We start from the raw sequence: 27,704 nt of genomic DNA on the forward strand, positions 1-27,704 counted from the left end.
TGAAAGGGAAGTAGGGAGGTATTTATGTGGCTTAATTATGAGAAAACACCAGGGACTTAGTGATAAGTAGTTACTTACACGTTTTTACCCATTTCCACCTGGTAATCCTCCTTCAAATGAACAAACCCAAGATTTTTCCATTTACAATTTTTCCCGTCTAATACATTGAAAGAACAATCTCTTTTTATTTCCCCCAGTGATTTTGTAGGACGTTTGAAAAGTGGTCATGTGTTTCATCTGAGTGAGAGAATTCAATATTTTTTGTAACTTTTCCTCTCTGATTCAAAGTTTCTATCTCATTGCCCATTCTCTCCTCAATACAGTCTCCACAGTTTGCTGAAATGTCTCTAAGGTTTGCAGAAAAACAACACTTGAAAAGCTGTCTCCTCTCTCCTTTCCGTTATGCTCTGGGCTGGGTCTGCATCTCCCTTTCGTTTTGAGATTGGCACATAGCTGATGTGATAGAGGTTCCACCAGGAGGGATGAGAGTGGGAAGGTGGGGTTCTACATCACTTTTGAAGCTGCCTTAAAACACAAAACCAAAACACCATTAACCGCTGACCCTTTGAAATTAGCAAGTTCAATATGTACTGCCGGCCACCCTGCCTGCTCCTGGCCTGTCTATCTGACCTCCACCCCATCCTGAGTGCCTGTCAGCGTGCCTTCATCCTGGGTTTTTCTCCTTGTCCTACCCCATGCTCCTCCAAGGTCAACTCACATCCTCCAATAAAGCATGTCAAAACTGAAATCTACCACTCCTTCGAAATACCTGCTTGGCATCTACCCAAAAACCCCAGCAAGACTCCTCCACTAGCTTGGGCAAGGGCAACGAGAAGAAAACCATTAAGTCAGTCCAGCCTCAGGTTCAGAGCTTCAGAGCCCACATGCCCATTACGTGGTTCTGGGCTGGGCTGTGCATTTCCCATCACTGTCCTGGGGACCTAGCTGAGCTTGCCAGCTTCTGTGCCAAGACCTCACATGCCCTGAGTTCATCATTCAAATGCTTTGGGAATTCATTCCAACCCATTCAAATCACACAACTATGGTTTCTTATCCCTACCTGGGCTTTCACAAAGCTTTTTAGGTAGACCCAGGTGTTCCTAAGACCCCATTTTTTTACCTGGCTATAGGAAGAAGTTTTTAAGGAGAAAAAGGCGGAGGACGTGGTTCTACTAATAATAGCAAGTGTTCCCTGTTCCTTTATTCACAAAATAATGCATCTCTACCAATCAGACTTGGGCTTATCCTGGCTCACAGATTGTGGGAGTGGAAGATCCTAGAGCTCAGTGATTCTGGAACCCTTATGGAACCAGAGAAGCAGGTCCTGCCCAGGTGGGTTGGCCTCCTGAAGAGGCTGCAGTTAAAGCCCAGGTTCAACCCGAACTTAAAGGACCCTAATGCACAGCAGGTTGGCTTTGTGACTTGAAACCATTGATTTAGCTCCTTAAACCTTGATTGATTTAAACATTCCGGGCCAGCCTATTTCTCTAGGACTGAGGATTAGTATGGGGTGAAAGTGCTTTGGAGAAACCAAAGGCACCACACAGTTGGAGCGAGACCTCCTGGCTCTGGAGTCAGGGTTTCCAAACTGGATGATGCTCCCCTATCCTGCACCTCTAGTACATGGAGAGTAGCTATTTTATTAGTAACTCAACTTGTAAATCGCATTTCAAATCTCACATTTTGGGGGCAGATTGTTGGTTCCATTCACCCTTTTGCCTCAAAAATGTAGTGAGAAGTTCACCTGTGACTGCTTGTGCTTGCGTTTTAGTTGTGTCTATGACTTCACTAAAAGGTTTCTCTGCCTTTTAGGCTACTTCAAGCTGTGTGATTTTAAGTAAAATTAGGTGCCAGTTCCACATGTAAACTGCAGCTCTCAGCATTGGGCTGAAAGCAAATCAGCGAGGACACCTGGGCAGCTTTGTGGAGCAGCCCTGTTTGCAGAGGGAACACCCTGGTGGCCAATTTGAGTACTACCAGTAACACCTACTTTCAAGATCACAAATGTAAAGTCTAACTTCTCTTCCTGCACCCTAGGGGCTCTACCCCTCCTTCCTGGGGGGTGCATGCCTCCAGCAGGGAGTGTTGAACTGAGTCCTCTGGGAATCCCCTTCCTGCTCTTCCCTTTCCCAGCAGAGCTTTCAAAAATGCATATCCCCCTCCTCCCCTCACCCTAATTTCTGGTTCAAAGGGCTTGGGAATTGACACTTTAACAAAGTCGAACCAGTAAGCATCAAATGGAGCCACATTTGGAGACTGTTAAAAAAAATTAAAATTATTCGTGACTCTTGTTAAAGAATGGTAAGACGAACTTTATTCATGGGGGCTACTAATTAAGTTTTTGCAGTGGGGGTTCAACTCCCAATATAAGCAAAAGTGGCAGAGTAGGCTCAGTGGATGGATAATTATTAAGAGGAAACATCAGGTGTAAGGGGAGATTCTGGCTAAATTGGCCTCATAGGATTCTTGTTAAGGGCAGGCGGAGTGATCAGACATCACCTGGGGGATGGTGGTGGCTGAGGATCGGATACGGAGGGTGAGTGGGCTCTGGCTAAACCAACTTAGCAGTATTCTTGCTAAAAATGAACAATGTGGAGATGCACACGGAAGTCCAAAAGTCAGGGCCTAGTTGACAAGAGTTCAGAGGTGCCTGACCTGAGTTGGTCAAGGAGAGACTTTGTCAGGACCCGGGACAGCGGAGCCGGCGGTTGCCATCAGCCCGGCAGTTCTGGCTCGCGGGCGGGGGCTCAGGCCACGCGAGCTGCCGGCAGGGGGCGCTCCCGGGCCCCCGCGCGAGCAGGCTGCCGGGAACCGGAAGTGCGGGGACCCGCTGGAGCCTCGGGCGCCTTGAGGCGTACGCCGTGGGCGGGGCGAGCTCTGAGCGCCCTATCATCGCTAGAATCCGCCTCCTGGACCCTCCCCGAAAGCCAAGAAGCGGGAAGCAGGAAGCCCAGGGTGGAGGAGCGCCGGAACGAGGGCTGGCGGTCGCCGGCGAGGCCCCGTGAAGATGCCGCGGTCTCCCCTCCCCCTCCTGCAGGTTGGCACTGGTCTCGGGGCGCCGGGGCGGCGCGGGGTCCCCGAGAGCAGCTGTGGCCGAGACTCGGGAGCGCTGGCCAGGGCTTCCCGCGAGGCCGCGCCGGGGTGTCCCGGGCCCTCACCAGCCTTAGCGGCTGGGCCGCTGACACGAGCCTATCGGACCCGGGTGCGAGCCCCGGCCGGCTCTTTCAGACATTTTTGTGACATTGTGCAGATTGCCAAGTCTTAGTTCTTTATCTGTAAAATGGGCTTCATAATATCTACCTCAGGGTCAAATCAATGTTTACATCGACCGCAGCGCTGTTTCTGGGCCTGGCGGTTAGCAGTGCTCATTAGATGTGAGAATGACTGTTACCACCTCTTGAATTTTGACAGAAATGAATATTGGCAAAGCTCTGACCTCTGGCCAGATAGGTTAGGATGATGTCCTGCTAATTTTTTTCTTAAGTTGTAAACAGCCATTCTACATGAACAGTAAGTGAGCCAGTTATGATTCAGAGAGGAGCCCCTTATTCTTGGCTGACCTTTTTCTAGTCAAACTTCTGCTCCAGTGAGATCCTTTCCACACAAGAGTCCTGAGCTGCTGTCAGAGTTACTGCCAGGTGGAGGGTAGAGACCTGCACCTGAGCTTTAGGAGGAGGGGGCTGAGCTGGAGGCTAGTGGGGGTGGGCTGGGGAGCGACAGCCCCTGGCTCTCCTGGATTCCACACATCAGGGAGCCAGGCACAGCTGGCCCTGACTCCTGCTTCTGGCTAAAATCTGACCTGCCAGAAGTATTTTTGGATTAAGGAAGGGGGTGTTGGCCAATGAAACCTTGTTGTGAATCAAAATGGCCTTGGGGTTTCCTATAACCACACCAAACTTCAGACTTTGCATTCCCTTTATCTTGGTGTGGTTATAGGAAACCCCAAGGCCATTTTGATTCACAACGAGAAGTCTGGAGTTGAGAGAGGTGAGGGAGGGATCCTTTGAGAGAGGTTTTAAGGATGGGATATGCTGGGCACAGTGAGCATCTGGGGGGGGGGCTCATTCCTTCCTCCCTCCTGGGAGGGTATTCATCCCTCTCCCATGTTGAATGGCTCAGTGCAGAGGCTACTGGAGGCATTTCTAATTGGGCCTGGCTGCCTGTGAGGGGCCTGGGCCCTGCGGTGGGTACTTGGGCTGCTTCTTCCCTAGCCCCTCGGCCTGTCCACTCAGCATCTACCCCTTCATGCCCTGTGATCCCCCAGTCTGAGTCTCCTGGGCCCTGCTCACTGCCCAGCTCACCTCAGGCCTGCCCTGACCAGTGATTGCCTGGAAGTATTCTAGCTTTTTAGAATTCACTGGACTTTGTTCTTTGTAGGAATTAAAGCTGGACTCCCCTTCAGGACAGACCTGCAATTCCTGGTGTGATGAGAGAGGGGGATTTGCTGTCCTGAAGTCACTAAGCTTGGGCCCTGGTCCCTCTTCATGAGAGACTAGAGAGATGGAAGCCTTAGAAGCCGGGACTAAAAAGAGGGTCCTCCCCACATGGATGACAGCCCAGGTGGCTGAAAAGAGGACTACACAGGTGAAGACCCCCAAGAGGAGGAGAACGGCAGTGGTGCCGGCGGCCGCAGCAAGGTGGGACAGCTTCTGGTCAGGGTCCCCCTGGGTAGTCAGCGGTGGGGAGGGACTTGGGACGTCAGAGCTACTGGGGGTGGGCCTTCCAGCATTGGCAGAACAGTGAGGTGAGGGCGTTTCAGTCCGCGGACCTCTAGTCAGCTCTTAGGAGGTATACAGGCTGCAAACGGCAAAGCAAGCTATCCCCTCTGGGACAGGTGCCCACTTTTGCCTCTGTTGGCGAATCACCTCCGGGCCATCACCTCCCAGAGAGCAGCTCCCCATCCTGGGTTACACATCAGCCAAGCTCTCAGACACCACTAGTCCACAATGCCAGACTCTGTACTTGCCACAAAAATTGTGCTCATCCAGTGGCAAGATGAGTGGACCAGGTAGTCCAGTCTCCCTGTGGGCAGATGTTCAGGACAGCCAGACAACCTGCAGGTTGCAGGGCCGGCCTGAGATCGGAGACTGTAGGGCAGTTGGTTGAATGTTGGTAATGGTGGTGGGGTCTCCAGGCTGCTGGGGAGCAGGGGATGCCCTTGCCTCTCCTGGATGCTGCCCACGTGTGCCCCATCCCTCTCTGGCTCTCCTTTTTCTAAGTTTTCTTCACGGCCTCCCTTTCTGATCTTTCCAGACCTTCTTTACTGTGTTCATGCATTTGGTGTACAAAGGGGTTCATGTAAGTCTTGGTCCATTTGATCTGCTGGCATCCACTGTGTGTGTCAGTTTGACTCCCTGGAGCCGGCCATTGTGCCCTGTTTCCAGGTTCTTAGGGGACATGGTGAAGGGCAGGAAGCCCCCAGTGTTGCCCCGTGAACCCGTGTAGCCAGTCCTTGGTTACAAGGATGAGGAAGCCAGTTCCCACCCTGGGGAAGCTGCCGCTCTCATCCCTGGAGGGCGGGCCCAGAGACGCGAGGGCTGCTCTCCTTCTCTCCTCCCTGCGACCCTGTGCCCATCTGTAACTTCGTGCCTTTCTTGCAGACTTCCTGCCACGAGGACTGTGTACTGCATGAATGAGGCTGAGATCGTGGACGTTGCTCTGGGGATCCTGATTGAGGTAAAATCAGCTGTGTTACTCCTGGCGGCCAAAAGTAGACTAGGCCCTGGTCAATGCTCATGAAAGAGGGGCCTGCCTGCTGTGGGGGGCCCAGGAGGTGTGCACCTGCCTGGCATGGGGGGCTGGATACCTGGGGGGGGTGCGGCTGTGAGAGGGAGAGCCACCCTTTCTGTTTGGGTGACTCTGTGCTGGTGGCATGTGGAGGGGACAGATGTTGTGTTCTCTGAAGGAGCTCAGTCGGGTGAGTTGACTTCTGAGCGCCGCACTTCTGAACACGACATTGCTGTCTCCTGGCTTCCTGGCCCACCTGAGTCAGATAGACCTTGAGAGCAGACCAGGGACTTTCATATGTTACTGTCCCATTCAGTCCGTGTGATAACCTGCTGACAGCTATTGCATACACTCCTGTCCCCATCTGAGACTCAGGGACCTTCCTTAGTTATAATAAGGGACTTGGTGCCAACAAGTGATCAAGCTGAGGCCCACTCTCAGGTTTTGTGACCTGTGCTCCGTCCCTTCCGTTCCCCTGCCTTTCCACATACTTCTGTTCTGTTTCTCTTTTCTACGCCGCTGTTCCTCAGGCCCTGGCTGCTGCCCTCCCGAGCTGTTCCCTGATCTCTTCATGGTCTGGAAGGGGCGGCGGGAGGGGAGGTGAAAGTAGGGGCATCTGTGACTGGGGAGCAGGCCCCACCGGTCACGCGCTGGCTTCGTGGTTGCTTCTGGATGTGTTCTGATGCGTTGAGATCACTGACAGACAAACCAGCACGGTAGGGAAGTCAAACCCTTCTGTTTCGCCTGCCTTGTCTTCTACTCAGCAGGACCGAAAACAGGAAAAGCCCTCGGAGCGGCCGCCTCTGGCAGGAGCTGATAAGCCAGAGCTCTCCCCCGCCAGCTCAGCTGAGGACAGAAGTGAGGACGGGGACAGTGGGGACATTGGCCCTCCCCCGGGTTCCCCTCCTCCAGGGCCTGCGAGTTCTGACCCGGCCTGCAGCGGAAGCCCCGGGGAGGATCAAGACGCGTTAAAGTACGTCAGGGAGATATTTTTCAGCTAAGGGATAGACTTCCCAGCACTTCCTGCTCCGAGCGGCTGAAGGAAGCCAGGTTTCCCCTCTTGGCCGGGAGTGGTAGTGGGGCTGCCCTCAAACTGTGGTGTCTGCTCCCAGCTCCACACCGCCCTGAGCCAGGCAGGTTCACCTTGGAGCAGGAGTGCCTAGATGCTCCAGGCCTTGGGAATTGAGGAATCAAAATGAGCTCCCATTAGAATTCCTCCCTGCACTGTGCCCTCTCCCTGCTCAGAGTGTCTGGAATCCCAACAGTTGTTTTATTCAGTTACCTGGTTCCAGGGAAATGAGGTCATAGTGGTCAAACTTAACTGGAACTGAAGAGTCAACTTAATTTTCAAAGAAAAACAAGTATGGCTGCTAAGGACACTGGAATTCTGTGATTTAGTCTCCCTAAGGAGGAAGCCTGTTTAAAAATAGCTTCCATCACGAGGCAGTCAGTCAGTCTGTGAGCCCTCGCTCGTCCAGCCCTGAAGGCAGACATCCTGCCACAGTGTGGGTCTCCGCTTGGGAGCCTGAGGCTCAGTGCACAGATTGGGAAGCCTCCTGACCAATCAAAGCTGCTACCTTTCTTCCACTTGGTGGCCTCGGCCTTGGTCCGGAGGCAGTTGGAAAGCAAGAGTGGGACAGGAGCCCAAAGGAGATGCTAAGGACAAGACATCACACCGGAGTCCATGTTTCTGTCTCTGTATTCAGTGTGGCTTTTGACAGGCATAGAGTGAGGTGATCACTTGCTGTACGGGTTTTCCTGTATGTGGATGCTGAAAAATACACACAGTTACCTGGTACATGAGTTGTGCGTGTATCCTTTCTGGTTTAGGGGTGCAAAGGGAGGGGCTGCAGCATTTACATGGATGTAGAGCCTTTCAGTCCCGGTCACCTTCCTCTCCGTACTGGAGATCTGGCGTATTTGGCTCATGAACTCCCAGGTCGCATGTTGGGAGTGATCTGCCAGCTGACCCCCGTCTGGCTACAGGTCCAGGAGCCTTTTCAGGGAAACCTTCAAAGCCACCAAGGCTGCTCTTTGTGTCCATGTGTTCTCTGTCTTTGGTGAGTCCCTCAGATCACTCCTGGGCCTCTGGGAGTGGTTTCAGGGGTGAGGGGCTCACCGTGTCCCCCCTCGGATGGTGAAGGGGAGCTTACTAACCAGAACCCCCAGGGTCACTGAGGTCTTCCTTCATAAACCTTCCCTGGGTTCCAGTCTGGCATTTGGCAACTCCTCCTGGAACTCTGGCCCCATGACAGGAAGCCTAATCTCCCCATTGTTCTGAGGATAAAGAACGGATGGCTTGCTCAGATCAGTTAATTAAGGCAGAAATTCTCATGACAATGAGCTGCGTGGTTTTAGGGTGTCCTTAGGAACTTTGGGAGTCCCGAAGGACAGACATCTACTCTAAGAAGCCGGAGGTGCCCTGGACGCCCTTGCTACCTCTTGGCCTCCTTGATGCTGGGTACCCCACCCCCTCCGCGGTGGGTCCCGTCTGCTAGAACTTGAGGTCCGCATTAGCTGTGAAACGGAGTGGCTGAGAAGACGTCCCAGCCCAGGAATTCTCTGGCATCTTCTCTGAATGTAGTTCAAACTGAGCCCTTGCGATCATGGCAGCCTTTAGTCAGAACCAGCAGCTCTCGAGCCTACTCTTGTCCTTTGCCCTGTGAGGGAACACAGCTGTGGCCATAAGCAAGAGGATGAGTAAGGCCTGGGCGACTCCCAGAGCTAGAAACCCAGGCCCTGGCAGGGAGAGCCTGACCCACTTCCACGTGTAGGTGAGGAAGAGGCCCAGGCCGCTGGCCAGCAGCACAGAGGACATGGCCAGGAAGCCCACCGCCAGCCTCCACTCCCCCTCGTTGCTGTTGCACCAGGCCAGAAGGAGGGGCAGGGGGACAAAGAGGGCGAGGACCAGGGCCCCATACACGCCCAGCCTGGCCAGGGCCAGGCCAATGCGAGGCACCCCCAGGGCCTCCAGCTCAGGGAACTGGTGGCACTGTAGGGCGCCAATGTCCTCATTCCAGAGGCAGAAATTGTAGAAGCCAATCCTGAGGTCGGGCAGGTCAGTGAGGTTGCCGGCCTTCCAGAGGAGAGCGTAGAATAGCAGGAAGATGACCACGACCGTGAGCACCACGATGCCCAGGAACAGCAGCTGGCTACTCCACTTTGACCTTAGGCTGCTCATCTTCTCCTCCCAGGGCTGCCTTCCTCGGTGCCTGTGGGAAGTCACACTAGTGAGTGTCCTGCTCTCCCTTTCTCCCTCCTGGTTTCTTCTCAAACTTGTGTCTCCTCTGGGAATTCCGTAAAAACCTGTGGCAAACGCCCTTCGAAACAACCAAACCCCAAACAAGAAATCTGAGGTGACCACTAGGCGGGAGCCACTGGATAAGTCCTCAGCTGCCTCTCTGGGCTCTCCCGGCAGCTCTGAGTGCCTGGAATGTCGTAACCCTTGGGCCAGAGGCTTTGCTGAGGCTTAAGCACCACAGGCCATTGGAAACATTGTGAGGGGGTTTCCTGGATCCCTACTGAGGGTGGGCTTGACTGGGGTGCGGGAGAGGCTCACTGTTACTGGTGCTTGGAGGTGGAGGGAGCGGCTGAAGGCCTGGGACCTGAGGTCCTCAGGGTGGCTGTCCCTAGCACCACTGGGTGACCTGTAAGAATGACCATGGCTTGACCACGTGCCAGTCAACCCAGAACTTCTGAGGCTGGGGCCAGGCGCTAGTGTGTTCTAGAAGCTGTATCCCTCGTTCTAATGTGAGCCAGTCTGGAGGACCAGCGCTAGACCTCTCTGTGAGTTTACCTGCCCTACTCTGGGAACTCATCACTGGGTTAAGACCAGATGCCGCCTGGTGATGAAATAACATCGTAACACACATTAATTTTAAAACATGTACATTTTCCCCCCCTGACCACAGTAATATATGTTAGAGAAATATTGGGAAGTATTTATAAAAAAATATATAAAAATAACCTTTTATTCTACCGCATGCACAGAACCACTGTTCATTTTCTCCTAATGGTTTTTCCTATGTGCTGGTGTGTTTTTAAATAGTCATGCCATTGAACATAATGCTTTTCTTACTGAATATTGTAAACATTTTTCAAAGCTGTTATATATTCAAAAACGTGTAATGGCTTCATGATGTTTCATGTCATAGATCTATCCATTTCACTGTTTGTTCCCTTTGTCACCATTATAAGTGATAATCAAGGAGAATGCTTGTATGATTCTTGTTTGGAATCTGATTTTTTCTTTAGGCTTAATATTTAAACTTACAATCAAGGAATATTTTTAAGTGATCTACAGAAAACTTGCTTACTGTAGTCCCTCCATAGTGTATGGTATATATCATATGTACCTGCCTCATCATTTTGGAAAAACCTTTTCACTGAATTTTTAATCAGGGGACAGCTCCAAATTGGCCTCTAAAATAGTAGTCTGCATACTATGCCTTTGCATTTATAAATTTTCCAGTATGGAGCAAAACAGTCACTTACATCCTGAAGTGCCTGGGAATATGGCTGGAACACGGAGGGTGTCTGCTCAGTACCCCAGGCCAGGGCTGCCAGTGGTATGGGCAGTGAAGGGACTGGTGGCTGTCGGTGGCCTGGAGTTCAGCTTCTCAAGGGAGCCTAGAGAGGAGCAGCCCCTCCCCTTCCCAAAGCTGGCTGGAGGGTCTGCTGGACCTCACCCCACGTTTGTTCTGCGTGTGGGAAAACAGCACAGTGTGAGGAACAGGATGTGGGACAGGCTGAGGGAGAGGGCGAGGTCTCAGTCCGTTTGGGCTGATAGCAAATTACTGTGGTTTGGGAAGCTCGTAAACAATAGAAACATTTCAGTTCTGGAGGCTGTTAAGTCCAAAATCAAGGCGCTGGCTGACTGGGTCTGTGGCGGTCAGCTGTCTGCTGTGTCTCCACACAGTGGAAGGGACAAGGGAGCTCTCTGGGGCCTCTTTTTTAAGGGCACTGATCCCATTAATGAGGGCTCTCGTCCTACTCTCCTAAAGGCCCCACTTCCAAATACTGTTACGATTTCTGGGGGGACAGACATTCAGTCTGCATCAGGGAGCTTCATTCACAGGACCCAAGCCAGTGTGAATAATGAGAAGAAGGATGTATTAGCGACCCCTTCGGCAGAGACCTGGGGACGTTGCCTGGAGGTGAGGCAGGGGCCTGTTAGAACAGAAACAGACCCTCTGAACCCGTGCTGCCACCACCTACCCACGTCTCCTAGGGGCCGGCTCAGAGGAGGCCCTGGGGGCTGCCCCTCAGCAGCACTTACTGGTCAAAATCTTTGGAGCCTGAATTTGTGAAAACCCGAGAGGCTGAAGGCCCCTGTTTGAATGTAGTTAGTAAATTCCTGGAGCAGTGATGCTACAGAAAGATTTATCAGGTATAACAAAGGAGTTTTCAGTCCACATGTTACTAGACTGCTATGTTGAGAAATTTTAACTAGGCTGGCCCACAGAATGAGAAAAATTCCTGACAGGAGTGTAATGTGTATGGTTTTGCATATTAACAAATGTTTATAAAAGCCTGTATCTGCGTTTTTAGTGGATTTAGGTATTTCAGGGTGTAGGATGGATTTCCAGGGCTGGAACCCTGATTTATACCATTATGCTATAGGAAATAAGGTTTCATTTGCCTCCACGATCTAGGAACCAAAATGTTGGGAGTTGGGGTGACTTTGTATAAATATTCCGTCTTCTTTTTCAAGCCTGTTACACTTGTGGCTAAAAAAAAATCGTTATTATTAAGCTTAATTCTAAAAGATTCCTGGGGCTTCTCAGAGGAGATGGCATGAGCCCCTTAAGCCGCAGCACCCCAGGCACCCTTTGTTTCTGACTTCCTCTTTTCTCTCAACTGGCCTTTTGGAGGTTTTCAATAGGAAATGAAACAAAATGAACCTGGAGCTGAGAAGCCTGTGAGCAGACACCTGGAGGAGGTGGTAGTCCCTGGTTTTCTCTATGGACTTAGAACGCAGTCCTACATCCTGTGCCTGATCCTGGAGGCACACTACCATCTGGTGCGACTTAGAGCTTCAACTTGGGTTCTCTAGTGAGGCCCTGCTCCCTTTGGTCTTCCACTCTTGCTTCTCCTAGTCCAGCACCTGCTCAGACTGTGCGTGTTCCTGACTGCCCACCCTCTAACTACTCCAGTTCCTAAAGTCCTCCCCTGTTTTCTGCCTCTCTCAGTCCTAACTGTTCCCCAGCTTTCCTGGACTCCGTCAGCCCATCAGTCCACACTGATGTAGCTGAAGGCTAGAACTTATGCTCCTGCCAGCCGTAACCTCTCCGAGGAACAAATGTCATCTATTTCATTATCTGTTTTATCCCCAGAATGCTACCTGATACACAGTAGGAACTTTTTTTTTTTTAATCAAAATGCCTCAAGCATCCTTTAGTTACTATGTACTTGTCTCGTGTACCTCTAACAAGACGGCAAAGCTTCTTGAGCTGAGGGGCCATGTTTTATGACTCGTACCTACTCAGCGCAGTGCTGGGATATGGACAGAGAGGTTGGAGGCCAGTCCTGGCTTCTTCTAAACACTTCCCAAATAATGAATATTTGTTTGGTAAACTCTGTGGCACTCTTCTCCTCTGCCTTCCTGAGAGCCTGCCCTGGTTTTTTGTTTTGTTTTGTTTTGGCTTTTAATAATCCTGGTAATCACATTCTCACCACAATGAGCTTTTTAATTCCCTTTAATGATAAGCCTGTGCTTCCTTCAGAGGGCAGAAGGGGAGACTGTTGAGTCACTGTTGCTGTTTTTAGGTGAACTTTTCCGTTTATAATAATGTAATGCATGCTGGTTGTAGAAAACTGGAAAAATACATGAAAGCATGGAGACAAGACTAAGAATCATCCATTACTTCAGGTCCTAGAAATAATCACTCAACGACACATTTCCTTCTATACACAGCTGGTATCACATAAACATATGTTTGTACTCCACTTTGTAAACATCAGCATAGCATTAGTATTTCCCTATGTCACTGGAAATGTTTCTTAGACACTATTTTTAATGGCTACATACAGCTATACCATCATGTATGGTTTATATATTGTTTTATGACACTTTTGTAATGTTATAAATTTGCCATGGTGACTACGTTTGTGAATCACTTTATCCTTCCACCGGTGGTTTAAGAGAATCGTCCTCCCTGTTTGAATATTCTTGTCTTTCCATCTTTGATAATGAAAAATGACACAGCATTGCTGTTTCTTTTTAACGAGAAAAGTTTAATGTTTTTCAAGTGTTTGTTGACCATCTCTGTTTTTACTCTTGGGGAGTGCTGTCAGTTCCCTTTTTTTTTCCCCTTGTTAACATTTTCAGTTACGGTTTTTGTTTGTCCATGTGTATGAGCTCTTTACAAATAAAGGCTGCTAGCCTTTTGCCATCATAATGGTTATCATAGAGCATAACCCTTTTGCGGGGGAGGGGGGCTCTGGACCAACACACAGATCTGGACTCCAAGCCAGTGTGTGGCTTAACCTGTGTCACCAGAGAGCCCAGGGCAGCAGATTCCCAGTTAGAGAAACAGAAGGAAAAACATTCTCAGACTGAGGCAGTTTGCTTGTTGGTTTTCGTTTTATGATTAAGCACCTCTAAAGTTCTCACTGATAGGATGGTGGCTGATAGAGGCACAAACATCATAGCCTAATCTTCTAAATTATGTTCCTGTCACTTTCATGTTAACAGAGTGAAACTTTCATGAGGTTGTGTCTGAGGAAGGATCAGAGCTCTGGCAGAGTGATGCACTGAAAATCCCTCTGGCTGCCCATGCCTTGAGTCCAAGACACTTGGCGGGCAGAGAGCTTTCCTCAGCATAGGTCTTCCTGTCCCTTGACTGTAAGGAACACTTAAGAAGGGCTGACTGAGCAGGCAGCTGGTTCTTGCCACTTACCTCGGATGGCTGAAGTCCCACTGCTTGCCCTCTCGAGTGTCAGAGTCACAACGGACTTTACAGACTGCCCATCGTACCTTTGTTCCTGTACGCAGAGGTTTGTAGCTCCAACCTCCAGCTCCCAAGCACTTCTTTCTTATATGCTAAAATATGTCAGCTTAATCATTATGTAACTGTTGTATACAAATATTGATCATACACTTATTTATAACTTCTAATTTGTCACCATTCTAGTCATGGCTTCACATATTACATTCTCATCTTATCCCAACTTTTGAGATCCCCACAAAACTCCCTTCTCTACATTGACTTATACAAAACCAACCAAAAAAAAAATTAACCACCTCTTCCTGTTTTTTGAATGCATTCTTCCTGCCTGAATGTCTAATGATATTCAGTAACAATACTTTGTACACAGCAGGGGCTTATTTAGTTTCTCTCCATTTCCCAAGTTCATTGCCTGTACCTTTGTCAGGAGTGTAACCCATAGAGCACCGATCTTGCCCCGCCTCTCCTGTCAGATGACCGCCCGTCCACCCTCTGCAGAAATTCTGTCATTCATGAAGTGTGTAGTAAGCCCTTCTGTGCGCCCAGTGGAGAGGAATGTGAGTGCCCGTAGAGTGTCCCCTTCAGTGGAGCTCCCCCTCCAGGAGGGTGGGGACTCGGCTCTGGAACATCTGAATTCCTCCACCAGCGAAGAACACAGCGTGCTCTTCCCCGTGGGGGTGAACATGTTCTGGAGCTTCTTACCGAGGGTGACTCTCGCAGCCAGGGTGCCCTCTTTCCACGGACAACATTAACAATAACTTGGCAATCTCCCTGCTTCTTGGAGCACAGGATTCCTCAGTGCCGTCAGTGCCCGTGTCTCCTCTGGGACCTCTTCTCCCATTATCCTTGGTCTCCACTCCCACCCTCAGCTTCTGCACGTTGGCTTCTTGAGCATTTTCCGGAAACTTAAGGCATGCTCAGGACTTGGTACTTGGAATTCCCTGCCTAGAATGCTCTTCCATTTATCACGTCTGCCTCCCTTGGGGCTCTGCTCAGATGTCCCTTTCTCAGTGAGGCTGTCCCTGGTTGGCATTTTAGACTGTAACAGCCCCTCCACAGCACTCCCTGTCCCCTTTCCTGCTCTCCCTCTGTAGCATTTTGCACCATCCAACATTCTACGTACTGTTTATTGCCTTCCCCCTACAGCCCCCAGTAGGATGTACACTCCACGAGGGCAGGGCTTTTTGTCCGTTACGCATTGTTTTGTGTCAGTGGCTGTCTGTCTCTCATCTGTCCATCAGAATCTTTCTTTAACTGTTACATCCCCAACACCCAGGGCCACCTGGCCCATCGTGGGCACTCAGGAAATATCCGCTGATGACCCACGAATGGCTGCGTGAGCATCAGCTATGGCACGGAGAGCTTCTTTAACACCGCCCTATTTTTTTTTGGCCTACTTTGTCTGTCCCGGTTCTCCTCCATCTGATCCTTTCCTTTTTATTTTTTATTCTTACCATTTCCTAAATGGAAGTTTCCTCAGTGTTATCCCCTCTTTCTCAGATATGTATGTGAACCTGTAGCTTCAGGGGCTGGCCGCTCTGAGAGCACTGGTGAGAACAGACTCTAGCTGTGGAGACAGCTGAGGTTGAGGGGCCACAGCTCCTCCTGACCCCCCACCTCCCCGCCCCCAACCTGGTGCCACCCAGAGCAGTCACTGCCACGGCCTTGAGAACTGGCTGGTAAACTTGGATGTTATCATTTTGCTGCTGTCAGACACTACACATTTTGCAAGTTTCGTGGAATAGAAGCTCAAAGGAGAAAACAAGTAGGTTATTAGGTTGTTATCAGCTACAAATTCATCTCCCGGCCTTTCTTTTCCTTAATGATGTACGAAAGCCATAGGGGACCTCAGAGGGCAGGACTTGCTTTAAGAAGTCTTTTTGATCACTGGAAGGCGTCTAAGAAGGAATCTAATTTGATTGAGGGCTTGTTCATAACCAAATACTGACCTCAGAATCTTTTTGAGCATTGACTTTGTGCCGTGCCAGGCCCTGTGCTAAGCACTTGGTGAGTATTATTAAGTTCTCAGAACAACCCTATGAGAGCAGACTTACTGTTTATTTTCCCCATTTTCCAGAGAAGAAAACAGGCTTAGGGAGGCTCAGTAACTTCCCCAAGGTCACACAGCTGGTGGCTGGTGAGCCCTGTCTGGCAGGATGCTAAAATCACTGTAAGAACCTGAGCAAATGCCTCCTGAGGCTAACCCTTCCCATGCCTTATCCCTTTTGATCTTCACAACAGTATGATGTGCACAGACTTCACATCATTCTCATCTTGCATGGTGGTGACGGTGTGGAGTAGTGGTTCTGAGCATAGGCTGTGAAGCTGTGTGTCCTGGTGGTTCTGAACATAGACTGTGAAGCTGTGTGTCCTGGGTTCAGATTCCAGCCCTGCCATTTACCAGCTACATGACCTTAGTTGCTGAATGTTTCTCTGACTCATTTTCTTATCTGGAAAATGGGCATGGTAACAACTTGTTCTGTAGATGTTACGGAAATTAAGTGAGGTAATTTATGTAGAGCATGTGGAACATTACTAAGTATTATTTAAATTACTATTATTAGAGAGAGGAAACTGAAGCTCAGAGAAGTGAAATTCTGGGGGAGACAAGTAGTGCTGGAGTTCATGAACTGAGCTTCACGGGAGGACCTGAACTCCAGGAAGCTGGCCTTGCTGGTGTCTGGCACTGATGACTCCAGGATGGTGTTAGGGAGGTGTGTTAAGAATGGGGACCTTAGGGCCAGGCCACCTGGGTTCAGGTCTGGCCACTGTTCTGTTGCTCACAGCCATGTGATCTTGGGTATGTCACAAGTTTGCCCATCCTACATCCTCACCTGTAACCCATCTGCCTCCTGTTCCTGGGGCTGTTGTAAGACTGGAGTGAGTTAATTTGATCTGTGTACATGGACTGGTGCCTGGTGTGACGTGGCTGATGAAGCTGTGGTTTGGGGAGAAGAGGGAGAAGAGGGAAGGAGCAAGGTCAAGGCGGAGGGGTGGGACTGCAGCATAAATGGGCAGAGAAGTGAAGCCCAGGGAAGAAAACATTAGCAGAATAAAGCCAGGGAAATAGAATCTGATGGAGAAGAGAGCCCAGTGGGTTGCTGACTTGTCAGTGGAGGCCACCAGCCCTGATGAAAATCTCTCTGGCTGAACACAGTTAGGATGAGTGTGTTCATGGTCTGGGTGTGGCTCCTGACGAAAATAAAAAGGGAAGAAGAAAGGGAAATGTGTCATATCCTTTGGCAGAAATATGAGCCCAGGTTCTTTAAAAACGGGGCCACGATGTGTTTGGGTGGTGGCAGCAGCCCCGGTGGCAGAGCCCCGTGGACGCCAGGCCAGCGCCACCTGTTTATGGGACGCGTGATGTTTTGATTTACTTAATTTTTCCATGTAAATAAAAACAGCTTTGCCAGCAGAAACATGACTACACCATGAGACTGCAGTATAGAGGCAGAGCACCGTCTCCCCATCTCCACATCCAGCAAGCTACTGAAATAGCTGGAAATGCTGTCTCAGCGGCTCCGTTAATATTAACTTGCTGTTTGTTCAGTTGTTTTGTTGCTTATTAACCCCTGCTAGCAAGCAGGTGGTCCAGCTGGGAACAAAGGTCAAACAAAATTTAGGCGAGGGGAAAAAGCCCTTAAAAACAAGAAATTGTGTGCACCTTGGGACCCATCCTCGTTTGGTTTTTACTGGTGAGACTTCACAGTGCAGTTTACAGGAGGCTAAGAGTCACAGGACGCAAAGCTGACTCTGAAGACAAGTAACCGTGCCAGAAACTAGCGACTGCCTTTGTGACTCTTGACTGTCCTGCCCCCACCCCTCTCCTGCCCTGCCCCCTTCTGCTGACCAGGCCAGGGTTTCATCTTGTGACTCCAGTAATGACACATTTTGGCTGATGCACTGAGTCACAGGCCCTGGGGAATCAGTAACGTGCAGGGCAAACCAGGGGCCTGGCCTGCCTTCGTTGAGCTTGCACTCTAGCTGGGGAGGCAAACACCAAATGTGCATTTTTAGAAAGATAAGTATAATTTTTGAAGAGTTTTGGGAAGCAAATAAACAGGATGACATGAAGGAGAGAACCTGGTAGGAGTCTCAGTTAGAGGGTCAGGGAAGGCCTGTCTGCCAAGGAGATGTTTGATCTGAGGCCTGAGGAATGTGAAATAGCCAGGAAGAGAGCCTTCCAGAAGACACTGCAGTGGTTATAAATTCCTGTTTGGGAGAGGAACAGACCTGGGGCAGGTGGCAGCCCAGTGACTGAGGGGAGGGGACAGGACGAGGTTGGACTGGTGAGTGGACCCAGGTCCCTGAGGGCCTTGAAGGCCAGGTTTGGATTATTTCCTAACCAAATGCTTTGTTAGCTCAGGCCTCTGCTCCTCCAAACCTAAGGCACTAGGTCCCAGGTGGCGGTGCTGGGAGTGCAGAGGGTTTCTGGGCTGGGAGAGAGGAGCGGCGCCCAGCCCTGCTGTAAACCTACTGAAGGTAGTTGCCCCCAGTGTCACTAAGTATATATACACATATGGACAGCCACTAAGACTTAAGCCTTCGATTTTGCAGAAGGTGTCTTGAGAATTGGCTGGAAGGGGGGCTAAGTCTTCCAGGACTTCACCCTCACACTCACACAAGAGGATGCTGTTCTCACCTGAGAGTTTGTAATACATATGAAATGGCTTCTTAACACATACAAAATAACTCAAAGAAACTGAATCAGAGACGGAGTAGCAGATGCTACGGGCCTCCCTCTTCATCCCTCAGAAAGCAAATCTCCCTGGTCGCTCTTGGTGGGGCGCTAACCGTGGCCTTTCGCTTCCTGGTGGGCGGCATGCTGCGGGAAAGGGTCGAGGTGGCTACTCCTTTGCGTTCTCTGCTCTACCAGGGTCTTTGCTGTTAGAACCCCACCTCCCTACTGCTGCCAAGTGGACAAAAAGGTCTGTGTCCTGACAAAAGTGCTGGGGATCTGGGGATCCCCTCCCAAAGTCTACTGAAGTCTAGGTTTGGGCTGATAAAGTTAATTCTTGTATCGGGACCCACAAAATGGAGGTGGTCCCAGTGGCCCGACCCAGGTTGTTATATTAATTAATTCACTTAACCCAGGTCAGCCTGCATGAAAAACAAGTCAAGGAAACCTGACATACACCAACCACAATCCTCCAGCAGCTTTAGTCATCTCACCTTCCCTAGAAAACAGGACCTGCTGGCTTATAAGGCATCCCCACCTCCTAGCTAGCTAGTCCTGCCCTGTTTCTGGGTTACCTCTTCTCATGCTCTATGAGGTTCGCTCTTGCCCAGAATCCCTGGGAAGGGTGCTCTGCTGCTTGTGAGGCACTGTGCTCCCTGGACCCGGGGACTGTTTTCCCTTGAATGAGTAAGTTACTAAACTGTTTCAGTTTTGTCTTTTGACAGGGTTGAGAAAGCTGAGGCCGTGTGAGCCTAGGGGTACAGAATAAAGCCATGTAAAATCCCAGTTTCTATGAGAACATACTGTCTGTGTCTTTGAAGATTAAACTTCCTAAAATATTTGTTATATTAATTAATTCACTTAAAGATGCAATTCACTTGAAGATGTATTTCACTTTAAGAGGCCTAAGGCAGACTAGAGTCACTGAATCAAGTACCTATTTGATTTATGAATGAGCAAGATTGCTCTGAACTTAAAAGCAAATTGAAACTACAAAGAAAAAAATTGTGCAGATTTAACTATTTAAAATATACATTTCTATACAACAAAAACAAAATTAAAAGTTAATGAGCATGGAAAATATCTGTACCAAATATGAAATGATTAATGTACCTAATATAAAAAGTGTTTATGCAAATAGATAAGAAAAACATTAACCCCATAAAAATGGACGAGGCATATGAAGAGATATTTCACATAAGAAGGAATGCAAAATAGTTAACTATAAAAAACTCTTTTTTCCTTATCTGTACCCTACACCAAATGTGCGAGGGTTTTTCTCCACCAAGGAATTCTCTGTGACACCTGGATGTCCTACAATTTAACTTAATTCTGACATTATCTACCTAGAGATAGTGTCAGATCCCACGATTAAGGGCTCAGTCCCACAAGCTGAGTGCCATCTTCCCTGATCCCCCAGTGCCAATCCTGTCTAAGGTGTTGCTTGTGCTTCTGACCAGCCAGCTGAAATTTGGAGTTTCCCGTGACCCGCTCCTTGGGTTTGATTGATTTGCTAGAGCAGCTCACAGAGCTCAGAAAAACAGTTTACTGACTAGAATACTGGTTTATTATAAAAGGATACAACTCAGGAAGAGCCAAATGGAAGATGCATAGGGCAAAGGATGGTGGGGGAAAGGGTCGTGGAGCTTTCATGCCCACCCTAGGCCTGTCACTCCCCCACCCCAGCACCTCCACTTGTTCACCAACCAAGAAGCTCTTGAACTCTGTACTGTAGGGGCTTTTGTGGAGGTTTGCACGATTGATTGAATCACTGGCCATTGGTGATTGAACTCAGTTTCCAGCCACTCACCTCCCTGGAGGTTGGGGGTGGGGCTGAAAGTTCCAATGCTCTAATGACGTGGTTGTTTCCCCCGGCAACCAGCCGCCATCCCTAGGGACTTTCCAAAAGTCCGTTGTTAACATAAACTCAGAGGTGGCTGAAAGGGGCTTGTAATGATTAAAAAAGACACCTTTGCCTCTATTGTCACTTAGGACTAATTCCAAGGGTTTTAGGAGCTCTGTGACAGAAATGAGGATAAAGACTAAACAGACATTTCTTATTATAAATCCTATATCACATCAACTAACATGAAAAAAGTCTATACCTTCTGTAAAGTAATCAAAGATATGCCAAGTAAATAACCTATGAGTTTTCCTATCAGAACTGCAGGTAAAAACACTTGATACCAAGAGTGCAGTAAAACTGGCATTTTCATACAATGATGTTGGCTGTGAAAACTTTCTGGGAGGCAACATGGCAAAAGGCACTAAACCCCCTAAAAATCATCATATCTTTTGGCCAAGTAATTCCACTTATGAGTCTACCTTAAGGCAGCAAGCAGAAATGCAGTTGATGATTTGTGTACAGGAATGTTCATCACAGTATTACTTTGGCAAAAAATGAGAAGCAACTTGAATGCCCAACATTATAATTAAATTATGACATATCAAGATAATAAAACTCTATGCAGCTTTTAGAAAAACCAGATCTACAGTCACACTATGTAGTGTGACTGCAAGAAAGAGACTAAATAAAATAAATGTTCTAAAATGTTAATGTTAGCCCTGGTATCTCTGGGCTTTATGGGCGAGTGTTCTTTTTGCATTAAAAATATGTCCAGAATCATGTGTTCTATTCACATAAAAGTGAAATTTAGTAAACAGTCCTAGTAGTTAGATAAAGCAGGGGGGTAGCCAGAAAGAGTACTGAGAAAGGGGACTGTGCAGAATCAAAAGGAGAATGTCATATGAACTGATTCTTGGATTTGGGACTTTGGGAGAGATGAGGTTTAGGAAGAAGATTCTGGAAAATGTACTTCAGTTGTCATGAGCGAGGAAGGCAAGACAGAATCACATGTATGCTTCTATTTATCTTTTCCCAAAGAAGCCTTTGATTTTACAGGTGAAGAAGCTACACTGGAAATTATTAGGGAAACAGCCCATATTAAAAAAACATCTTTTAAGATCTGCACCAACAGAACTAAAATCCCACCATGAATTTCCATCAAGGTGTGAGAAGCAATATAGTCCCATAACAGGGTCTGAAAAGCTCCTAGACCCTGCTGTCTTCTGAGTCAAGAACACAGTTCCTTCTGACAGTCCTAACCCCCAGTGCATATTTTAAGGACAAATGTTTCTGTAACTACCTTTGAGTAACAGTTTAGCTGCCTCGAGTCAGCGATCTGCTTTTGTTTGGCCGCCTATTTCTTCATATGCATACAGGTGCAAAACGCAAAACCCTGCTGCCCGTGGTTCTCCCCTGCATTTCTAACCAGTTATCCTGGCACTACCTGCACCATCTTTGAGGCCAGAGGCACACAGGGTGATGCTGAAGGGAGGAGAGGGGAGGACAGCAGGGTACACGGGAGTGGGTCATCCCTGGGGGTGGGGGTCCCAGAGCCTGACTTCCAGTCCTTTCCCCAAGCCCATTATTGCTAGAATGCAGTCTGAGAGGAAAACAAACCTGTCTTACAGAGGGGCAGGCGTCGGGGAGCTGTGGGGCATGCAGGGTAGGTACTTACAAAAAAGAAGATGCAGAACCCGCAAAACACTCATAGAGGAGGAGCAGGGAATCAGGTTCGGTTGATCTGTCTTTCTTGCTGGCTTCCTAATAATGTCAGGCTCCAGAATCGAGGCGGGTGGAGAGGGGAACAGCAGCTCGATGCAGCCCTGAGCTTATGACCGGCTGGCAGGCGCAGTAAACAGCTCTCTGAACTTTGGCACATTTCTGCTGATGACACCACCCCCTGATTTCACTTTCATTTCTTGCCGGTGGCCCATGACTTTTCAGAAAGAAAGAATGTAAACAACACTGTTGTTTACCAAACCCAGTACTTTACCCACACCTGAACCAACCAACCAGTAGACTCAAAGAGCCAGGTAAGTGTCTTGATTATTTCATGCAACAATTCCAGGAAGGAAACTGGCTAAGACATTCTCAAAGGTCTTAATATTTTACACCAAGATGAACACAACCTAGAATCTCACTCAGAAGGGACCTTTAAGAGCATCTGGTCCAAGATCCCAGAACCAAGGTCACCCCTTGGGAAGCAGTTATACCACCTGTCCCCTCCTCAGAAATCAGCTTTGTAGGATGACTGGGTGTCTCTGGACACAAAACCCTGTCTTCTTAGTGTCCTCACCAGTGTGTTCAGGCCCTGCATGAGCAGCTGGAACATCTCTTCTTTCAAAATAAGAGCAGAATGGAGCTTTTATTTTTGTAATTCTAGGGGCACCCTGCTAGAGTTTAAAAATTGCTTTCTGTGCTCACATGACCAGCTGGAAATTCCAATTTGGGTTAAGCTCGGTTAAGTCAGTAGACAACTACCTAGTAATGTTGCTGAATCCTTCGGGGTTCCTCTTCCCCTCCCCATCCTTCCCCTAGAGGAGAAGTTTTTTGAACTGCTACATTCCACACACACCACATACCACCCCCCTTTGTAGTTCTTTTAAACTCAGAAAGGAAGAACAGAAGCTTTGGGATCAGGGGGCTCTGACAGATCAGCAAGTTCTTTAACCTCTCTGAGCATCAGTTTCTCATCTGCAAAATGGAAACAATACCTACTTTGCATGGCCGTTGTGGAGACTGGGAATAATGCATGAAAGTTCTTAGTACAATACTGGGCACACAGTGATGATAGTTATCACTGAAAGCACGATTTCTAAATATTTAGTCAGCTTTCACAGTAATGCCTTCAATGCAGAGATAAAATTAATTTTTTGGTACTATCATGAACTAGTCACCCTGAAAACTGCACACTGGTGAATGAACTGACACACTGTAAGAGAGATACGAGTATACACATTTAAAAAATTATTTGAAGTTAGAATGCACAGTTTTTAAAGAGTCAATTCTTCAAAGTTTGTTATGGGAAACAGCAGTCCCATACTGTCCTCTTCTCCAGGGTAAGCACCTCACCTGTTTTAGCTGATTGTTTAGAATTTACCTCAGTTCTATAAGTAACATGCTTATCATGGTACTTCTTGATTTTTCAGTTTCAGGAGTAATCCTTTGACTCAGCTATAGAAGGGGAAGTTTCACTTTTTCCTTCCTGACTTGTTCCACAAGTTAAGTCTTAATTCCCTCTTCCTTCCAAACTGGTTATTTTGTTTAAATATTGTACTCAGTGTCTACAGTTTTTTAACTATGTAAATACCATGTACAGTAGCTGAGCCATGTAGAAAATTATGATTTCTTTTCTTTTCCTGAATAATTTTTTGTCTTTTCTGGAGGTAATAATCGCCTTTTTTGATTGTTTGCTTGGTTTTCTTAACGCTAACCTAACCCTCAAATCTTCATCAAATCCTTTTTCAAGAAATTTGTATGCCTGGTACTTGATCTCTTCCCAGGAAGATCTCCCCAGGGCCTTCCAGTCTGCTCCAGTCTGGGCTGATACACATCTGGCATCCTGCCATTTCATTTCACTGCCACCATCCTGGGATTCTCTTTGCCTCTGTCCTATGTTGGATATCAAATTTCCTGCATCAAAGACTCTTCTTGATTTATTCTTTATTTTACTCTTCAATTTGATCAAAGCTAGAAGACCATAGAATTTAAGGTTAAAAATAAGTTGCCTTTATAATTTTAAAAGCTTTGTTGCATTCCATCTAGCTTTCACTAGAAGCTGAGATGTTTAAAGCTGTTCTGCTTTCTAATTTCCATAATGGCATCCTTTCCTATTTTCATCCTTGTAGCTTTGTCTTAAAAAATAAAGTTATTTTAGTGGCTTTTTGAGAAGGAGCAAAATTAAATATGTCTAGTTGGCTATTTTTTACTTAAAGTCTTTTTTTTTTTCTTAAAACCCTAGGGCGGTTTTCGAGCTGTCTCTTTCACTGGTTCCCTCTGGCAACAGAGCGGTCCTCTGGTTGAGTCTGTTGCTCTTATTAAGGTACTAGCCTCCTCTTAATTGCTAACCACCCGAATCTCCATACTTTTTGACAGCACCCTTCTCCACACTGTTCCAAACAAATCAGTTTAGGTGTGGAGACCTTCAGAGCTCTCAGTCCTTGTGGAATGCCTCTCCTCCTGGGGCCGACTGAGCCACAGCTGTGGAGCTGAGGGTGGAGATGGTGACCTACCTCTTCTAGAGTGACCCTTCTGCTTTTTGAGCATGGTGCTGGGTAGGGCAGTAGCCTCTGGTCTTTTTGCCCTGCATGGAACCTGAACCCTATGAGTAAGCTGGGGCAAAGCTGACTGGGACGCTGGTTTTCTTGGCCAGCTGAATCTGGGGAAGAGCCTTTGCCCTCTTGTTGGGTAGAAGACGGGAGGCTCTGACCTCTGGGCTGTACTTGCCTGGAATTTAGCCTCTGAAACACAGAGGTGGGGTGTGAGAAATGCTAGCAGGCTGCCTTGCTAGGGGAGAGACCACAGCCGCTGACTGGGAGCTGGGGAGTGCGATCTGAGTGTCCTTGGTCACATACTCGCGAGAGTGGAATTTCCCTCGTGGGAACTGGGGTGAAGGGAGAAAGGGTTTGTGGCTTAAGTACCACAAACTCTCACTGCTCTTACTGAGATTTAGTAGATTTTCTTGAATGAATGTTTCTTACCTTTTGTGTCCTTAGGACAATTTCTAAAGACTTTTTTTTTTTTTTTAACCGTTTTGGTATTCTCCCTGGGAGTGGGTGGAAGATTGTCCTAGGCTGCAGTTCCACAACTGGATTTCTGCCCCGTTATTGGTTTTTAAAGGGAAAATTTAACTACATAAAACCTAAGGATATTTAAATAGCAAAAAATATGACCAAATCTGAAATGACAATTTCCAGAAAATTACAAAATAAGAAACGAGTGGTTTTAAATTTCAAGTCCCTTAAATTAATCTATGAATTTAGAAATTAACTAATAAAAACAATGATAGGTTTAAGGGGGAATGTCTTTGTTGTTGTTTTGGTTTTTGTTTTCCTGAAGCTAAGAATTGAGGAATTGCTGTTTGTTGACTGATTCACTGATGTGCCCAGGAGGGACATAATGTCAGTGATAGTACATGCCATTCCTTCTTTGAGGTGTTGTATGAATAAGTCATTTTGGAAGAAATCAAAAGTTCAGAGATTTTTTCCATCTTGACAGAAATTAAATATAAATAAGTGATTTTTAATTTTCTATATTTTCTCTGTATTTCTTTTTAATTCTCTGAAAGATGTTCCAACGGAAGAAGATGAGACATTGCGAACTTGTAGTACATGCACATGGAGGTGTAGGGGCTGGGGATAAGGAGGGCTTTTCTTTTTCTTTCTTTCCTCTTTCTTTTTTCTATGTAAGTATATGTTGTCTTTTATCCACAGTTTTCAGAGCAGCATAAAGCTAGATTATTTGTCCGTTTGGAACATCAAACGGAAGGTGGGTTGGCCATCCTTCTTTTTCGGTTGCTCTCCCTTATTTTTAATTAGATGGGGGGCTCTTTGTAGCGAGCCTTGCTGGTTGGATTCTTCAGCCTGCAGACTCTGGTCTGCACCCTTCTCAAAACTTGAGGGAGTAGTCTCCCATTTGCCGCTGACACGTTTCATGTCTTTTGTCTTTGTGGCCTTGGCTCGAAAATGTTTTTTCTTCTTCTTGGGTCCTTTGAGAGGTGACAAACTTTCAGATGACTTCTGGGACACAGACTGGAGACATACTGAAGAGCTGACAGGAAGATTCCTTTGGCTTCTAAGAGGGGGGTTTGTGGGTGGTGTCCAAGATGTGCTGTATTTCTTTATATTTATGTAAGTAGATGGCTGAGGTCTAGGAAAGAAATGAAATATGTGAGTTTTTGCCCAATATATACCCTAAGTATTTGTAGTCCTTAGGTATTGTCATAGTATAAATCATATCTTTTTCCTTTAGTAAGTTCATTCTTCCTTACGACTTTTAACATTATTTCTATGAGAATGATCTAACTTCATTCCTGATCATGATTTTTCAGCGTTACTCTAATCCTGTATTTCTGAATGCCTATGGTATATGTTTACTTGGATACCTGCCTTGACCCAAGGCTTCCCCTCCTGATATATTGGCCACTCTGGACCTCAGCTCCTTGCTTATATATCTTGTTGAAGTAAATGTTCTCTAAAATTCCACTTTGCTCTAAAAATCTACTTTGTTTATTCTATTAGAATGAATTCAGTATACATGCTGTAAGTTTTTTTTCCTTTAGTCAGTAAAAAGATCAATATGAGTTCAAGAGAGAGAAGTTTTCCTCAAGAAAGGGAGTTTTTATAAATTTCTGATTGTAGCTAAAGCCTCTCAGTTTTTCTTTAAAATTCCATTTTTTAACCACAGAATTGCAACTATATTTTTAATTAAACTCTTCATTTTGATATAACTGTGGACTCACCTACAGATGGAAGAAATAATATAGGGGACCCCATGCACCCTTCACCCGGTTCCCTCAAAATGAAATATCTTGCAAAACTATAAACAATAACACAATCAGGATATATATAGTCAAGGTACAGAACAGTTCCCTTATGTTTCCCTTTTGCTGTCATACCTACTTTCCTCCTTCCCCATCCCAAATTATGTAATTTTGTTATTTCAAGAATGTCATATAAGTGGAATCATACTGTATGTAACCTTTTGGGATTGGCTTTTTTCACCCAGCACAATTCTCTGGGATTCATCCAGGTTGTTTTGTGGCTCAGTAGTTCATTCCTTATTATTGCTGAGAAGTAGTCCATGGCATGGATGTACCGTAGTTTGTTTAATGATTCATCCATTGAAGGGCATGGTTGTTTCTGGTTTATGGCTATTATATAAATAAAGCTGTTGTAAACATGTGTGTACAGGTTTCTATGTGAACATGTCTCCACTTCTCTGGGATTAATGCCCAGGAGAGCAACTGCTGGGTCATATGGTCGTTATATATTTGGCTTTTAAAGAAACTGCCAAACTTTTCCAGAGTGACTGTACCATTTTACATTCCTACCAGCAATATGAGTGACTCTATTTCTTTGCATCCTCATCAGCCTTAGGTATTATCACTATTTTTTATTACAGGCATTCTGATAGGTGTATAGTGATATCTCATTGTGGTTTTAACTTGCATTTCCCTAGTGGCTAAAGATGTGAAATGTCTTTTCATGTGGTTATGTGCCATCTGTATATTCTGTTTGGTGAAATGAACAATTCATGTCTTTTGTCCGTTTTCTAAATGAGCTATTTGGTTTTTTTAATTGAAGTACAGTCAGTTACAATGTGTCAATTTGTGGTGTACAGCACAGTGTCCTAGTTGTGCATATACATACATATATTCGTTTTCACATTCTTTTTCATTAAAGGTTATTACAAGATACTGAATCTTTAATCTAGATTCTAGTTTCTTATTTATATGGTTTGCAGATATTTTCTCCTATAGTATAGCTTGTCTTTTTATCCTCTT

At 47.0% G+C, this 27,704-nt stretch overlaps 3 protein-coding genes and 1 long non-coding RNA gene across 24 annotated transcripts in view; 1 reads left to right on the forward strand and 3 right to left on the reverse strand.

Annotated features, from left to right (window-relative positions):
* Positions 1-63: 63 nt before the first annotated feature.
* Positions 64-2,765, reverse strand: LOC140697322 (uncharacterized). The gene is made up of 2 exons (XR_012074246.1): positions 2,656-2,765; positions 64-525 (listed from the first exon to the last, which is right to left on the reverse strand). It is a non-coding gene; the product is annotated as an uncharacterized lncRNA (long non-coding RNA).
* Positions 2,766-2,890: 125 nt separating this feature from the next.
* Positions 2,891-7,525, forward strand: CYREN (cell cycle regulator of NHEJ). 4 transcript variants are annotated; one of them, XM_072964427.1, is made up of 4 exons: positions 2,891-3,037; positions 4,378-4,637; positions 5,601-5,676; positions 6,258-6,558. In XM_072964427.1, exons 2-4 carry the CDS (start codon positions 4,501-4,503, stop codon positions 6,408-6,410), a joined length of 366 nt encoding a protein of 121 aa, XP_072820528.1. In that variant the 5' UTR covers positions 2,891-3,037; positions 4,378-4,500; the 3' UTR covers positions 6,411-6,558. The 4 variants fall into 4 exon arrangements, with proteins under 4 accessions (XP_072820528.1, XP_015102385.1, XP_006213178.1 ...); XM_015246899.3 differs by having other exon boundaries at positions 2,892-3,037; positions 6,492-7,525; XM_006213116.4 differs by having other exon boundaries at positions 2,892-3,037; positions 6,495-7,525.
* TMEM140 (transmembrane protein 140) lies at positions 7,411-22,204 on the reverse strand. Its single transcript, XM_015246898.3, has 2 exons — positions 21,876-22,204; positions 7,411-8,939 (listed from the first exon to the last, which is right to left on the reverse strand). The coding sequence occupies exon 2, from the start codon at positions 8,906-8,908 to the stop codon at positions 8,348-8,350; it is 561 nt and encodes a 186-aa protein (XP_015102384.2). The 5' UTR covers positions 8,909-8,939; positions 21,876-22,204; the 3' UTR covers positions 7,411-8,347.
* A 951-nt stretch (positions 22,205-23,155) lies between these two features.
* The window catches only part of AGBL3 (AGBL carboxypeptidase 3), a 94,315-nt gene continuing 89,766 nt past the window's right edge, over positions 23,156-27,704 (reverse strand). For all 18 annotated transcript variants that reach the window (XM_072964419.1, XM_072964404.1, XM_072964402.1 and 15 more), the window contains one exon: positions 23,156-26,068. In XM_072964419.1, the coding sequence (XP_072820520.1) occupies positions 25,657-26,068 (412 nt within the window). In that variant the 3' untranslated portion in view covers positions 23,156-25,656. The remainder of the gene's footprint in view (positions 26,069-27,704) is intronic.

The sequence above is a fragment of the Vicugna pacos genome, chromosome 7 (genome assembly GCF_048564905.1).
Source record: "Vicugna pacos chromosome 7, VicPac4, whole genome shotgun sequence".
Taxonomy (NCBI): domain Eukaryota; kingdom Metazoa; phylum Chordata; class Mammalia; order Artiodactyla; family Camelidae; genus Vicugna; species Vicugna pacos.

Bases quoted from the DNA above. Each gene is read 5' to 3' on its own strand.
- TMEM140 (XM_015246898.3), bottom strand. From the start codon at position 8,908: ATGAGCAGCCTAAGGTCAAAGTGGAGTAGCCAGCTGCTGTTCCTGGGC.
- CYREN (XM_015246899.3), top strand. From the start codon at position 4,501: ATGGAAGCCTTAGAAGCCGGGACTAAAAAGAGGGTCCTCCCCACATGG. The intron at 4,638-5,600 runs GTGGGACAGCTT...CCTTTCTTGCAG, and splicing joins GTGCCGGCGGCCGCAGCAAG to ACTTCCTGCCACGAGGACTG. The intron at 5,677-6,491 runs GTAAAATCAGCT...TCTTCTACTCAG, and splicing joins CTCTGGGGATCCTGATTGAG to CAGGACCGAAAACAGGAAAA.